At 42.1% G+C, this 14357-nt stretch overlaps 1 protein-coding gene across 1 annotated transcript in view; it reads right to left on the reverse strand.

Annotated features, from left to right (window-relative positions):
* Positions 1 to 1768: 1768 nt before the first annotated feature.
* The window catches only part of LOC135465525 (uncharacterized), an 87986-nt gene continuing 75397 nt past the window's right edge, over positions 1769 to 14357 (reverse strand). The window contains exons 19-33 of the mRNA XM_064742764.1: positions 11955 to 12569; positions 11472 to 11687; positions 10590 to 10838; positions 9895 to 10013; positions 9112 to 9225; positions 8454 to 8628; positions 7659 to 7806; positions 7026 to 7135; positions 6425 to 6588; positions 6003 to 6102; positions 5747 to 5829; positions 5227 to 5431; positions 4857 to 5017; positions 4274 to 4410; positions 1769 to 2491 (exon numbers count right to left, since the gene is read on the reverse strand). Coding sequence (XP_064598834.1) covers positions 2344 to 2491; positions 4274 to 4410; positions 4857 to 5017; positions 5227 to 5431; positions 5747 to 5829; positions 6003 to 6102; positions 6425 to 6588; positions 7026 to 7135; positions 7659 to 7806; positions 8454 to 8628; positions 9112 to 9225; positions 9895 to 10013; positions 10590 to 10838; positions 11472 to 11687; positions 11955 to 12569 — 2744 coding nt within the window. The 3' untranslated portion in view covers positions 1769 to 2343. The remainder of the gene's footprint in view (positions 2492 to 4273; positions 4411 to 4856; positions 5018 to 5226; positions 5432 to 5746; positions 5830 to 6002; positions 6103 to 6424; positions 6589 to 7025; positions 7136 to 7658; positions 7807 to 8453; positions 8629 to 9111; positions 9226 to 9894; positions 10014 to 10589; positions 10839 to 11471; positions 11688 to 11954; positions 12570 to 14357) is intronic.

Raw genomic sequence — 14357 nt, forward strand, 5'->3', positions numbered from 1 at the left:
CAGCGGGGACAACAGCCGGTATCTAATGTGACGGTCTCAAACACTAAACGTTGCTCAACGGGGTCAACAACTGGTATATGATGTGACGGTTCCAAACGCAAAACTTTATATATACGGGTCCACAACTGGCATCTAATGTGTTTAGTGTCCAAACACTCAACTTTGTCCAACGTGGTCAGCGGCCTGTATCTAATACGACAGTCTCAAACAATAAACGTTGTTCAACGTGGTCAGGAGTTGTTATCAAGTGTCAACAACTGGCATCTAATGTGACGGTCTCAAACCCTAAACGTTTTCAAACGGGGTCAACAGCCGGTATCTAATATGACGGCCCCAAACACTAAACGTTGTCCGTCGGGGACAACATCCAGTATGTATTACGATGGTCCCAAACACTAAACGTTGTACAACGGGGACAACACCCAGTATCTAATGTGACGGTCAAAAACACAAAACGTTGTCAAACGGGGTCAACAGCCGGTATCTAATGTGACGGTCCAAAACACTAAACGTTGTTCAACGAGGTCAACAAATGACATCTAATGTGACGGTTCAAAACACTAATCGTTGTCCAACGGGGACAACAGCCGGTATCTAATGTGACGGTCCCAAACACGCAACGTTGTTCAACGCGGTCAACAACCGGCATCTAATGTGACGGTCCCAAACACTAAACGTTGTTCAACGGGGTCAACAACTGGTATATGATGTGACGGTCCCAAACGCTAAACAACTTTCTATATAGGGGTCAACAACTGGCATCTTATGTGTTTAGTGTCGAAACACTAAACGTTGTCCAACGTGGTCAGCGGCCTGTATCTCAAACCCTAAACGTCATCTAACAGGGTCAGCAGCCGGTATCTAATATGACGGACCCAAACACTGGACGTTTTCCAAAGTGGTCAGCAGCCTGTATCTAATATGACGGTCCGAAACACTAAACGATGTCCAACGGGGTCAAAAACTGGCATTTAAAGTGACGGTCCCAAACACTAAACGTTGTCCAACGGGGTCAGTAGTCGGTGTCTAATACGACGATCTCAAACTAAACGTTGTCCAACGGGGCCAACAACCGGTTTCTAATATGGCGATGCCAAACACTAAACATTGTCCAACAGGGTCAACGGTCGGTTTCTAATATGACGAAACGGAGCTTATGCGGTTTAACATTATAGATGAGAAGAAGTGTTATAATTTCATTTTATGTTATGACTTCTAACATATACATGTTGCAGCTTGTGTTGTTACGTGTTACCGACTAAAGGTAACTTGTGCAGCTAGCATGGCGTATTTTACAGACATCTAAATACACGCGATTAGATATAAAATGAAATAGACTATAGTAACTTTTTGGCACAAAGCTCATATCTTTCGTTTTCCGTGAGGTGCATAGTATTTACTTAAAATGCAGATAAAATCACAAAACCTGATGAAATGATATTTAAAAGAAAATATTATTTTTAATATACGTCCGCGCTAAGACGCCTTGAATAAACGTTTTTTTTTTATCAACAAGCAGTCTTCATTTGTCCACTTCAGTAAACGCTGTTTTCATCACAAAAACTAAGTCCTCTTGGTGCATGACACTCGGTCAGCTGTGCCTCTGGGCACTCTGACCTATTAACCTGAACGGTCTCATAGAAGTGATAATATATATAATACATATATATAATGCATGGGCAGAAATGCTACAGGCCAGAAACTGAGTGACAGTGACCCCACATGAACTGTACTCAAAAAGCAAATATACAATTCACATACATTTCCTTTATTAATACTGTAAATCAGGTGGTACAGAAAGCAATCAATTTTGAACAGACACAGTGAACTTCTGAATATTGACAAAATTACTGTCTAAGTATAGATTGATACAAAATTCATGAAAATAACAAATTCGAGACATACAAAAACATAAAAATCAGTTCTGGACTCATAAGAACAGCTTAGCCATTGTAGAAATCCATCCCCACCAGAAATGGCAACGCCTCAAACTGATTTGGTTGTTTATTTAATACCTTTTGCATGGATTAGTTTTACATAAAATGTCAAAATGAATTTTGATAGCAAATATAGCAAAGCAAACTGCATATATGCATATGGACTTGTGTGATGAATCCGCCAAGTAAATAAATGTTTGCGGAAAAGCGAAAATACTTATGTTTAACATATAGAAACCCTGTAAAGTGTCAAAATACCGTCAACATTTTATGAAAGATACGTCATTTGCAATGCAGCTGTTATATAATAGAAAGTACATGGACGTTCTGTTTGGGTAGGACATAGACGGTGACCTAGAGGCTCTGCAGTGATTACCGGTGTAGCTTATGGCATGTAGAGCGACATCTAGCGAGCTGGAGAGATCTGAATGACTGCCGATCCAGTAACGTCCTGCAACTCTTCACAGTCAAAGGAAGCAAGCACTTGCTTCTTACCCCTCCTGCGTGGCGTCAAATCAATCTCGGTTTCCCAGGAGCCACCGGCAGCGATCTCACTGAAGAGAGAAAAAGTGACACTGATTACATGGGCAAGACTAATTAGCAATCACAGGGGATCGGTGATGAGAATGGGCCAAGCAAAGCCTGGATATTATTTATTATTATTATTTAATTGGTGTTTTACGCCGTGCTCAAGAATATTTCACTTATACGACGGCGGCTAGCATTATGGTGGAAGGAGCCCGGGGAAAACCCACGACAATCCGCAGGTTGCTGCCAGACCTTCACACGTACGGCTTAAGAGGAAGCCAGCATGAGCTGGACTTGAACTCACAGCGACCGCATCGGTGAGAGGCTCCTGGGTCATTATGCTGAGCCATGGAGGCCCCGCAAAAAGCCTGGATAAGAGTAATCGCTAGGATGGTAATAATAGCCGATCATTCCAGAAAACATCTGGTTTTATTTTCTGACAACATTAGACACCAGAACTAAAACCGTTGACTTTCGAAACAGACAGGGTTTGATATTGGCAGTCATGGGAGATATGGTCTCCATAAATACATGCAAAGAAATCTGCCACTTTTCGTCTAGAATACTAAATTAAGCAACTGTGTGTTTTCGAGTACTTTTTCCATGTTTGAGTTTTTTAAACGACCTGCACTAATAAACTGCCTCAAGGAAGACCTTAGCAACCATAAAAATCTTCTAACGAGATATTGTGTGTTCGATCACTGGCTAAGCGTCATTATTACATCCGGCGGCACTAATAATCTTCTGAAATACCCTTTAAAACATCAGGCTTAAGTGACCTGAAGCCTGATGTTTTAAGTCAGAGTATCATGTGAACGCAGACTCTGAAAGAGTCTTAGCCAGCTAGGCGTTTAAATAAAAATGCCAAACATAATTGAAAACGATTTTAAGATTTACAAAGATGAATTTGACCTGAGCTACTTTGTATATATACTCCGGACGAGCAATTCTACCATTTATGTTTCTGTTTAATCTTTCTATGCCACCTGCTACCTATGTATTAACAGCGGATCGAATCCCGCAGATAATGTTAGTTAACGGAATACTGAAACTCAGTTTTAACAAATACAATTCTTACTCAAGAAACCAAATTAAAATTAACAACATTCTTCGATGACCTGACGTGAAGCACTCAGTTTGTTACAGGTGTTTTTATCCTAGTCGACTTAAATTATTGAATTGCTACTGTTTATACATTTACATGAACAGTTTATATAGAATAAACAATTGACGCAAGGCCGGTTTTCACCGGTTACTATAACCATTTGCCAAGTAACACATTGTCGTTACTGCTCTGGTTTCACTCATTATGTTGCAGTTTTGTTTATATTGGAATCTTCCCTAAAGGGGAGTTGTGATGGCTGAGTATACGGGGCCGATGGTCACTGTCAGTCATCAAATTGTACAACTCATGATACAGCCTTTCAAGACACGGGAATTTTTGTCTAAGGAGATCCACTGTATATAGTTTCCAGTTCTCCAAACAGTTCCCCAGATAACCACTATGAATCACAAAGTCTACGACTCCTGCGTCAGTGTTGCCAGACATGAACTCATTGTTAGAAGATGCGCTGTTTGGCCTCCATATCGGTTTGCTTGGATATTATGAAAAAAGAACTGCAAGAGGATTTCACTACTAAAACAATGATGAAACAAGTCGAATCGACATAATGTTTAATCGAGTGCAATCGTTGGTTGCACGATAGATTAAACTGAGTATTGATTTTCAGAATAGGAAACATATAATGTATGAAACTGACAAAACTTTACTCGTCAACATTCAGAAAAGTTCAGATAATTTTACTCACGCAATTTTTATTTTCTTAGCTTTGCGCATGCCCGGGCCTTCCAGGGAAAGGATACCGTTGGTTAACGGTACAGGAAGTGGATTGGTCAAACTGATCTTACAAGTGAATGGAGATTTAGCTTTGGACCTGGCAGGTAGCTGCAATGAAATATTTCTTTAAAGTTTGCATGTTGTTGCGTACAGATACTTTGGTCATTTAGCTTAGGGAAAGTCCCTTAATGTTAAATATCAAAGAAGGAAATTGTCAAAATGAGAGCATTGTCATTATTAGGGCTTGTACTTTCTGGATATAGCACAAATTCTACAGCTTAAAATTGGCCGTGACCACCCCGAGTTTAGAAAAAAATAATCGCCTACAATACATATAAACCGTCTTGACTATTTGACCAACTTGTCTGTAACAAAAAGGGAGGCGGAGTGTGAGTCTGGTACGTCAAGAAGTGTGCTCTCTAATAACTTTGACAGTGATATTAAAAAGCACTTTCTAAATGATATCTAGCAATCTGAAATGAAACACAGCTTCTCATTTCGAAATTCTACAAGTTAATCTGTGTTCCTGTCTTAAACACAGCCCCTTCTATTACCCGAAGTTCAAGTTTTGGTGGATCCAGTCGCAAGTCGTCCTCACATAGGAAGTAATGGTCGCTTCCGGTTATCATGCCGACAGCGCGCATGCGTATACCATTCAGCTCAGCAATATGGGGGAGATACTCGTCTTTGGTGACAGTGGTCGCCACAGTTACGCCTGAAATGCCAAAAATCATTGCAGGAATAAAAATTTGACACAGTCGCACAAGAACATTAGGCCTGTATATTCTGCTTCCTAATCGATTGCTAATGGAGAAAACACTGGGCGTATATTTCATCTACTAACGAACTACATATTAGAGTTACATCATCACTTCTTATTGGAGAGAAATTGCTCAAGAGGAGATTTCATCCCTTTACACTTACTTTCTCCAGCTTTTACTTTGATGTCCTTGAACAGTTCTGTTTTGATTTCCCCTGCTACAGTTCCGATGTAAAACACAGACTCGCAGTGCAGTCTCATGTGTCCCACAGTTACATCCTTATCACTGATATTTGTAAGTACAATCTGCACGTCAAAGTCCTCCCCTATCATCTGTTGGTCATTCAGAATCAACTCCGCACGGATACTCTGTCGAATAAGGAAAACAGATCAGTGATAAATACCAGTGTGCGGCGGTCCGAGAATAAAAAATTAAACTGATCAGCCAGTGTGAAATGAGCACCCTCTATTCAAATTGTATTGACACCTGATTACACCCCGAGGCTTAAGAAAACTTCATTCTTAGAATCTGGTGTTTCCTACCAAGCATATACGCATAGATATATTCGACTAGATATATTACCAAGATTACTGGAAACATAACTATGTTAACTATCCAGTCAAGCTTGATTACAACTGCACGTTTACACCTTTCAAGGCTTGTCTCTCTTGGTCGTAACTCACCCCAAGATCTTGGTCATATGCACTCCGGTCAGAGGTCACGTTGAAACTTGCCCGGATGACAGCATTTCTTTCAGCGTCAAGTCCTGAGAGGTATAAAATAAATCTCTAGGTATTTATCACAAAGTTGATTATCCCATAACTTGTCTTAAGAGGCTGAATTATCACAAGTGGACTTTTATTTGAATGTTTAAAAGGTTAACATGTACAACCTTAAGCACTTCGCCAAAACAGCATGAAAAAAGAAAGGACAACGTACCTTCCGGATGTTTGTATGTATCGGTGATATCCAGTCGCTGAGCTTTATGGTCTTCCATCGGCTGTCCATCTGGAGTCTTTGTACTAATGTGTTGCCCAATCCCTTACAGAACAGAAGTAAAATCCATAAGGATGAAGGTATACAACATAAGATCTGATACTGGCCATGCCCAAGGTGAGTGTTTGCTTTGACGAGGCTTTCAGTAATCTGCATGTACAAGGTATATAATCAGTCTAAGAGAGTCAAAGTAGCTTGGGCATGTCTCCAGAAGCGCTCTCAGATATACGCACGGGCACATAATTACCATAGAGAAACCTTGACTTCACCGATCACTCATGGTTCATGTTAAAGCATTTCTTTCAATCACATCTCCCAAGGCTCCCGACTCAAATAAATCTGATTTTTTTCTGATTAATTACGTACATGTTTTCCATGATTTTGTAGACTTTGAAATCGCCATCAGGGGTTTCCATCCAGTAGACTCTGTCAGCGTTGACTTCGGCAAAGATGAAGGTGGCGTCATAAGACACCCCAATGTCCCCGGCCTTAATGGCGGCCACTGGAGCTGGACCACAGCAGAACAGACCTGCAACAAACAAGGCTGCTTATTCGGACAATCCTGCACATTCAACATGGTGTGCACTGTTTACACAACAATCAATCATGTCTTCAGCCACGGAATATCTAGGTTTAAACTTTCTGCATATTATACTTGGCTTGGGACAAATGTCATTTTCGAATGCTTCCTCGAGACGTATCTATTTATTCAGATGATTAATACGTTTTATGCCATACATAAGAATGTTTCACTTATACAAAGAAGGCCATGTTAAGAGGTTGAATACACCACGGCCTATCGGCAGATACCTGAAACAACTCTACTTCATTCAGTATAAGGATTTTGATTTCTGTGTTATATTTCCTAATGTATGATTTTCAAGAAGTTCTATAATGTAAAATGAGCCCCACATGGCACCGAATTGCTATCTAAATAACCAGGTGTATCTAAAATGGTTGGTTTACCGTCGCTGGCCTCTTGTGGGGTGGCGTCTATCACCTGCCAGCCGTCGTACCCAGGGTTTGCAGTAAGGTCCGGACGGCGCATCCAAGCCTCATTCCATACGTGAAAGTTCCTGCGGGGATTATACGTTTGCAGAATAAACTAATCCGAACATCAGAGATGTAAACTGTAAACATGACAAAGTTAAATGAACAACAACTTCTACCGACGTTTCGATATAGGTACACACTGGAATACAGATTATAGTTTACAGCGGTGACAGAACCTATATTGAATAAACACGAAGTTGTTACTCGTATAACTTTGTCATATTGTCTTTCTGACTTCAAAATATACTATGTATCGACATTTTTGTTTGAAAATGCTTTAAATAGGCGATTTTCTAAAAGTTCATCAGGGAAAACGGAACTATTACTTTGTGCTCTCGGAAGGGTTAGGAAATGGTATATCAGTTACTGGGCCACCATCCAGTTTTCGGTGTGGGATCGTTTGTTAAGAAGCCTATACTTCTTACAGTAATAACGACTAAAACACTGTTCTAGCCATAGTCTATAGAGTCTAATGAGGTCCAATGTATGCTCTGTCTGGTGCAAGAGTTCCGGTTTGTGACTTGCAAAAAAGGGTAACAGTCCTACCAGACAGAATCTTCATTCATTTCGTTGATTGGCTGAATAATGCCCCCTTCTTCTTCAAAGTACGAGTCAATGGTGATGTTGCCGTCAGTGTCATGCGCGGACTGGAAGTTACTGACACACCGGGATGGGAGACCAATAGCACGACAGACTGAAGTTGAAACGACATGGCATGTAGAAATTGAACCAATCTCGCAAATATAAGTCTTAAAACTATAAGAATACATATTGTAAAAGAAAATTAATCCGTAACAATTTCAGATTTAGTTTGGACCAACCTTTCATTTACGGACCGATGTTTGTTTAGCGTCGTCCTCAAAGCGGTTAGTTTCCTGGAGAAGAGGAAACCGGAGATTTGTGAGTAAACCACCTATCTTGAGCAAGTAAGTGACTCATTGCGACGCACCGTGTTACACCCGCTAGACAAACTTGAGCAAGTAAGTGACCCATTGTGACGCACGGTGTTACACCAGCCAAGCAAACTTGAGCAAGCAAGTGACCAATGTGACGCACCATTTTACACCGGCCAAGCCAACTCAAAGGTAATAGCATCTTGGTGGAAGGCACGCCACCTTCAACAAACTTCATCAAGGAGACACCTTAAGCAGCCTTACGGTTGTCCTCCGCCGCCTATTTCAACCAATTCACATAGAACAGTCGTAGGATAGTGTAAGATTACAAAATGATGTTTCTGGTCTGAATTGTTTGTCAGCTGTCAACAAGAGGTGTTCAGTTCGTTAAAACTTTCACGAACTGACGTATGAAGAGACTATGCTCATGACTGAGAAAAGTGATTACCCGTGGTGGTGACCCCAGCATAGACCCAGCACTGGCCGTACTTGACCGGCTTCCGGCGAGCCATGTATTCCTGTAGGATCTCCACACTGCCTGACCAGAGTGTGGGAGCGGTGCCGTCGTCATAGACACCAGACCAGTTCCCGTACACCACACCCTCGTCATCATTGCTGTTCACCTGTCAGCCATACATGCGCATACAGTGTACACCTAAACGAGAACTTCTCCTGATAAAGGAGAGCTTATACCTTAAACATCATTGGAGAATTTTCAATTCCAACTGTTAGGCTAATAAATCGGGATTCGGTCACGGAAACCAAGGTGAATGGTGGAACTAAAGTTTGTGGCATTAACGTATTCCTTTCTCTTTAAGTTTTTTTATTACCATACTGACATTTTTACTTATCAGACATCTCTTAACACACTGACTATTGCATATTTCATGAAAATGATATATTACATATTGCGTAAACATTATAAGGATGATGTTCGTTGCATATATTTCCAGGATATACGTGTTTCATTCAGCTGGCTTTAATTCGAAGACAAATGACACACATTGTATAACAATCGCAGAAAAACAATACGTGTCCATGGGCAAGTTATGGAGGAATGATGTAATTAGCGATGATACAATTCTCACTAAGTCGTGCTCACTTACCATTTGAGAGATGACTCTGCTAACCCGCACAGGATCTCCTCGGATCTGGCTGTACTGCCAGGCAAATCCCTTGTTCATGATAAACATTGCTGCCTCCAAAATACCTTCTTCAAACTGTAAAAAATTTAAACAAAACAAAATTTGTTGAACCTCTTTCGAATTAGCATCTCTGTGAATACCGATTTTAATGGTCAATGCTAAGTAACGATACACAATATACAATCAGGTGAGATTTAGGGACAGTCAGAATATCAGAACCGACAAAACCGATGCCAAGCAAAACGCATAGTCCGATCTTATTTTATCTCAGAGAACAGGTACACGAGTTTGTACGGCTGGCCAGTAATGACGAATATGACATCAGTGTCAAATGCACGGCTGGCCAATCAGCACCAACGTGACATTAGTATAGAATGCAGGTAAGCTTCCAACCACAGCTGGTCAATCAGGACCAACGTGAGACCAGTATGAAATGCACGTAAGCTTCCAACCCCAGCTGGTCAATCATGTCCAACGTGAGACCAGTATGAAATGCACGTAAGTTTCCAACCACAGCTGGTCAATCAGGACCAACGTGGCACCAGTGTGGAATGCACGTAAGCTTCCAACCACGCTAGCCAACCAGGACAAACGTGACAACCTGGCCAGTCGGAACGAATGCATCAACAGTCTGTAGCGATGGTGACCAGTTCAGGGCGTTCTTTGTTTTTAGTTATTCTCTTAACAAGGATGAGTTTGAGGTCAAAACATAAATGATTATATCGTGACAGAGAGAAACAATACCTGTCCAAAGTTCCAGGCCTTGGCACCGATTTGTCTGGAGTTACCGTTATAAATACAGCCCACGTCATTCAGCACGTACTCCTCGAGATCCGACTCTTTTTCCATGTACGTGGAATCGTCTAGAAAACGCACAAAAATAGAATAACTTCAGCCTAATTTCAACATTCGGCGTATCAGTAGTAGAGTGAACAGAAACTCCGGAAACCTGAGCACTGTTATTTTACAGAACGGACTGGAGATGGATGGACGAGATTTTATGGTGGGATATGAAGGTGGGAGTTTTATATTTACCCTGTAATGATTGGAGTTTTAAATTCACCGTGCGATGATGGGAGTTTTATATTCACCATGTGGCGGTGGTAGTTGTGTATTCATCATGTGACGGTGGGGGTCCGGAGAAAGGGTTTTTACTTAAAGCACCTGAAAGATGCCCACCAGCAGAATTCATGAGTACCATAATGCCCTTTAATTACGATACACGTCACCATCTAATTTAATAGACGGGATTTTACTATTCTTCAAAGGTACATATACGTATATGTATTTAAATTTAAAAAAATGAAGACTGGTCTACTGGGTTAAACTTGTATAGTTGATTATTGACGATTGTCCTATCTCCTTCAACAGAGATCCTACATATGCCATATAACCTTCATTCTTATCTCCTTATGCATAAATTAACAAAGCGTGAATACCTTTGCACCAGGGATTAAAAAGAATGAAGATCGGCTCTGCGTCTCGTCTCAACCACTGGGCTTGGCCGGGCTCCTTGGTTTCCAAGAAGAGCTTCCATTTGCCGATGATGCAGTCCGCAGGGATGTGAATCTTCAGGTGAAGGTCATTGCCAGTCTGGCTCTCCTGCACCATGCCCCATTTCTTGGGCTTCACCTGAGCGGAAATGGGTAACCGGATCAGGGACCCTTTTCCCGGGGAGGGGTTTTTACCTGCAAGTTCAAGGTCATTACAATGAGGCCAAACATAAACGCATAACCTAGAAGCAAACGGTTTCGACAGTAGCTTTGTCTAGTGTGCAAGTCCGTTCACATACACGAAAGTGGTCAAGTTTAAGGATAGAGGAAACCAGAGTGCCTGGAGTAAACCAGAGTACCTGGAGTAAATCAGAGTGCCTGGAGGAAACCAGAGTGCCTGAAGTAAATCCAGAGCGCCTGGAGGAAACCAGGGTACCTGGAGTAAATCAGAAACCAGAGTGCCTGAAGTAAATCAGAGTGCCTGGAGGAATCCAGAGCGCCTGGAGAAAACCAGAGTGCCTGGAGTAAACCAGAGTGCCTGGAGGAATCCAGAGTGCCTGGAGGAAACCAGAGTGCCTGGAGTAAACCATCGACCTTCACCAGGTACTTGTACTTGACAAATCTCCCGACATAAAGCCACAGTCGTACCCGCGAGAGCTGGATACTGTTATAAAAGATAAAGATTATGAAATCTCCAACTAAAATAATATTTATGTAAGAATAGAATATATGTTTATTACGGTTACAGTCTGTTATTATTTCGCTGTCGGCAAACATCATTATGTAAATGTTATTAAAACAGCCTATTTACTGTAGCTTAGGGCTAACCTATCTCGAGAACGAGCCTGAACTTGTCATTAGCGGTGTTCACTGGCCTGCTGAAGGTAACAGTCAGCCTGAAGGCCTCTCCTCTCCTCAGTACAAGCTTTTGTTCTTCATCTACACAGTCGTACGTGTCTGTGTGGTGAGTTTTTCCATTCGTCAGAATATGAAGGTCAACTTGGGTCACATGCATGTTCTTCTGCATCTCTTCTTTTGGAATCTCTATGTAGATAACGATAACAGTCAAGCGAAAATGACACCAGTTATGTTAACGCACATCGAATACTTCCAGAAAGCATGTTAAATAGATTCGTCATACAACATACAACAATCAGTACATGAGTTTCTTAATGATTACGCTCACTAGTATTTGAACACCACAAAAACGTACATGGACCACAAAGTCTTTATCTGGACCACTTAAAGACATTAAGACGTATTATGATTCCTTATGTGTCACAGATAAGTCAGCAGACTAACATCGCTTACCTGGAGTTGGAGGTCGTTCATCTTTCGGCTTTTCTTCATCAGGGTTTTCGGGCTTTCCAGGGACATGAGGCTTATTGGTAGGCCGTTCTCGACAAGGTCCGCGCCCTGGACCAATCGGCAGTATCCATGGTGGCAGTCGCCCCCCGCGGAACCCCCCTGGGAAGCTGAAGATTGGTAATCTTCCAGGACGCCCAGGGAACCAACCTCCTGGACGATGACGTCCAGGAGAGCAACGTCCAGGTGAATGACGTCCAGGTGAATGACGACCTGGTGAATGACGTCCAGGTGAGTGACGCCTGGGCGAGTGACGCCCGGGTGAGTGACGCCCGGGTGAGTGACGCCCGGGTGAACGACGTCCTGGAGAACGACGTCCTGGAGAACAACGTCCAGGTGAATGACGTCCAGGTGAATGACGTCCCGGGGAATGCCGTCTTGGAGAATGACGTCCGGGTGAACGACGTCCAGGTGAATGACGTCCTGGGGAATGGCGTCTCCCAGGCGATGGTGAGCGTCCCCGTCTACCATAAACAAAGTGGCGACGTCCTCTCCCTGGTCTTCCCCCGAAACGACCTCGACCTCTTCTGCATGGCATAGCTGCGGCTGCTGATTGAATTTCTTGTCATAACTATAATACAATGGAAAAATGTTTGCTGCAAACATGTGAATCTTTGGCGTCACGTTGTGATATAAATCAGAACACACCATGTGTAACTTTCAACAACTCGTTCACAGAACCGTTTCATTTTGTTGTGGAATGCAGTAGTCGTTCACTATGGACTGATGTTTGCGTTCGTAGTTTTGTTCTTTTTCTTCCCACCAGCCGATTCACATATGTAGCTGACAAAAATCTCTTTTTTGTACAGCGAAATAGTTTAGTGGATACGTGGATTTGGTAGAGGAGAGGGGGATATTTGTGAGTGTCATTTGTCCAGTTTGTTTAAGAATAGAGCGTCTTTTCTTTACTTTGAGATAACTTTGCACAGCCTTGCACTGGCAGAATAGCTAGTGTATTGAAGTACTAAAGTATCTAATAACGACTAGTGACTAGAACGCCATAAATTATACGGTGGCAGATTCGATCGACTGCCTGTAATACGACAACGTCACGTGGTGACTGTAAAACCTGGTCATCCAGGGGAGGGTGTCACATAACTATTAACAGGAGAAACGGAGTTATGTTCAGAGGGTCGTATACAACCACTGAATACCCTCTGATAACATGTTAACAGGCGCTGTCTAGTCAACTTTATCTAACACTGATCTTGAACAAACAAAACATGTTTGACCACAAAAAAACCATCGACAGTCTTCTGAAAAGCACTGCAAGTTAGTTGCATTTTATTGATATTCACAAGTTCCCTACTGACATCAAAAGTCCTTAAGGAATACATAGGTGGCGTCGTTTTCAAAATTACCTAACTATCTTTTGTCACAAAATGTTAAAGCAGTCACTAGTGTTCGCCTATATCTTACCATGACACTGCGTTTTTGTGAAATATAGTAGGATAGTAGTTGTACACACAGTGCAGTTTCTTTGATAAAGTGGATCTGCCCTCCAGACACAATAAGGACATAAAAGCTGACTGTGTACTCAAACACCCAACCTTTTGTCAGGAAAACGATTTCACTAACCAAACACTGCCCGGATCTGTCTAACTTGGTAGGCATTGTCAATCCGAAAGTCGTGACCACCAAACTTTGTATACTGAAAGTCTAAGCGCCACGTTTCCCTAAAAATTGTACCTAGGGTCCGATTTAGCTGATTATATATCAAGTGGCATATTGTGTCATATGACGAGTGTAGCATGTATAACAGTATAGAACGTTAACACCAGGGAAGATTCATCTGTCCATGTTATACACCCCGCTGGTAACTTTACTGCACTCTACAAGCACAATGACCCAGAAGTCTCTCACTAATACAGTGGTTTCCCCCGGGCTCTGCCAAGTTTCCTCCTACCCTGATGCCTGGCCACTGTCATATAAGTGAAATATAAGGCCAAGCGCAAATATGTGGCATTCTGAACAAAGAATTGAACGGAATCGCTAAAAGACCTGAGCTGTATGGCACTTTTACTTTTGTATCCAGGATAGTAATGCTGCGCTGTAACCTGTACATTTCAAAGTATTGTCTTTTTCACCTCTGGGCTCATACCTTTAGCCCTGACACTACGGCAACGGCTTTAGACTTGTACTTTTGGGCGGGCTGTGCCCTGTGTTGAAGTGATTGTCTTCCCATCGCTGGGACACGTTTTGCGCGGGTTCAAACCCGGTTTGAGCAGGTAATTTGTACATTTTCACCCTCTCACTGTTCGTGAGGCCTTCACGAAGGTTAACGAATCCTACTTGTTCATGCACTCGCAAATCGTGTAAGTAAAATAGGTTTGGGTATTGCGTTGAACA

Source organism: Liolophura sinensis, chromosome 5 (genome assembly GCF_032854445.1).
Source record: "Liolophura sinensis isolate JHLJ2023 chromosome 5, CUHK_Ljap_v2, whole genome shotgun sequence".
In the NCBI taxonomy this organism is placed as follows: domain Eukaryota; kingdom Metazoa; phylum Mollusca; class Polyplacophora; order Chitonida; family Chitonidae; genus Liolophura; species Liolophura sinensis.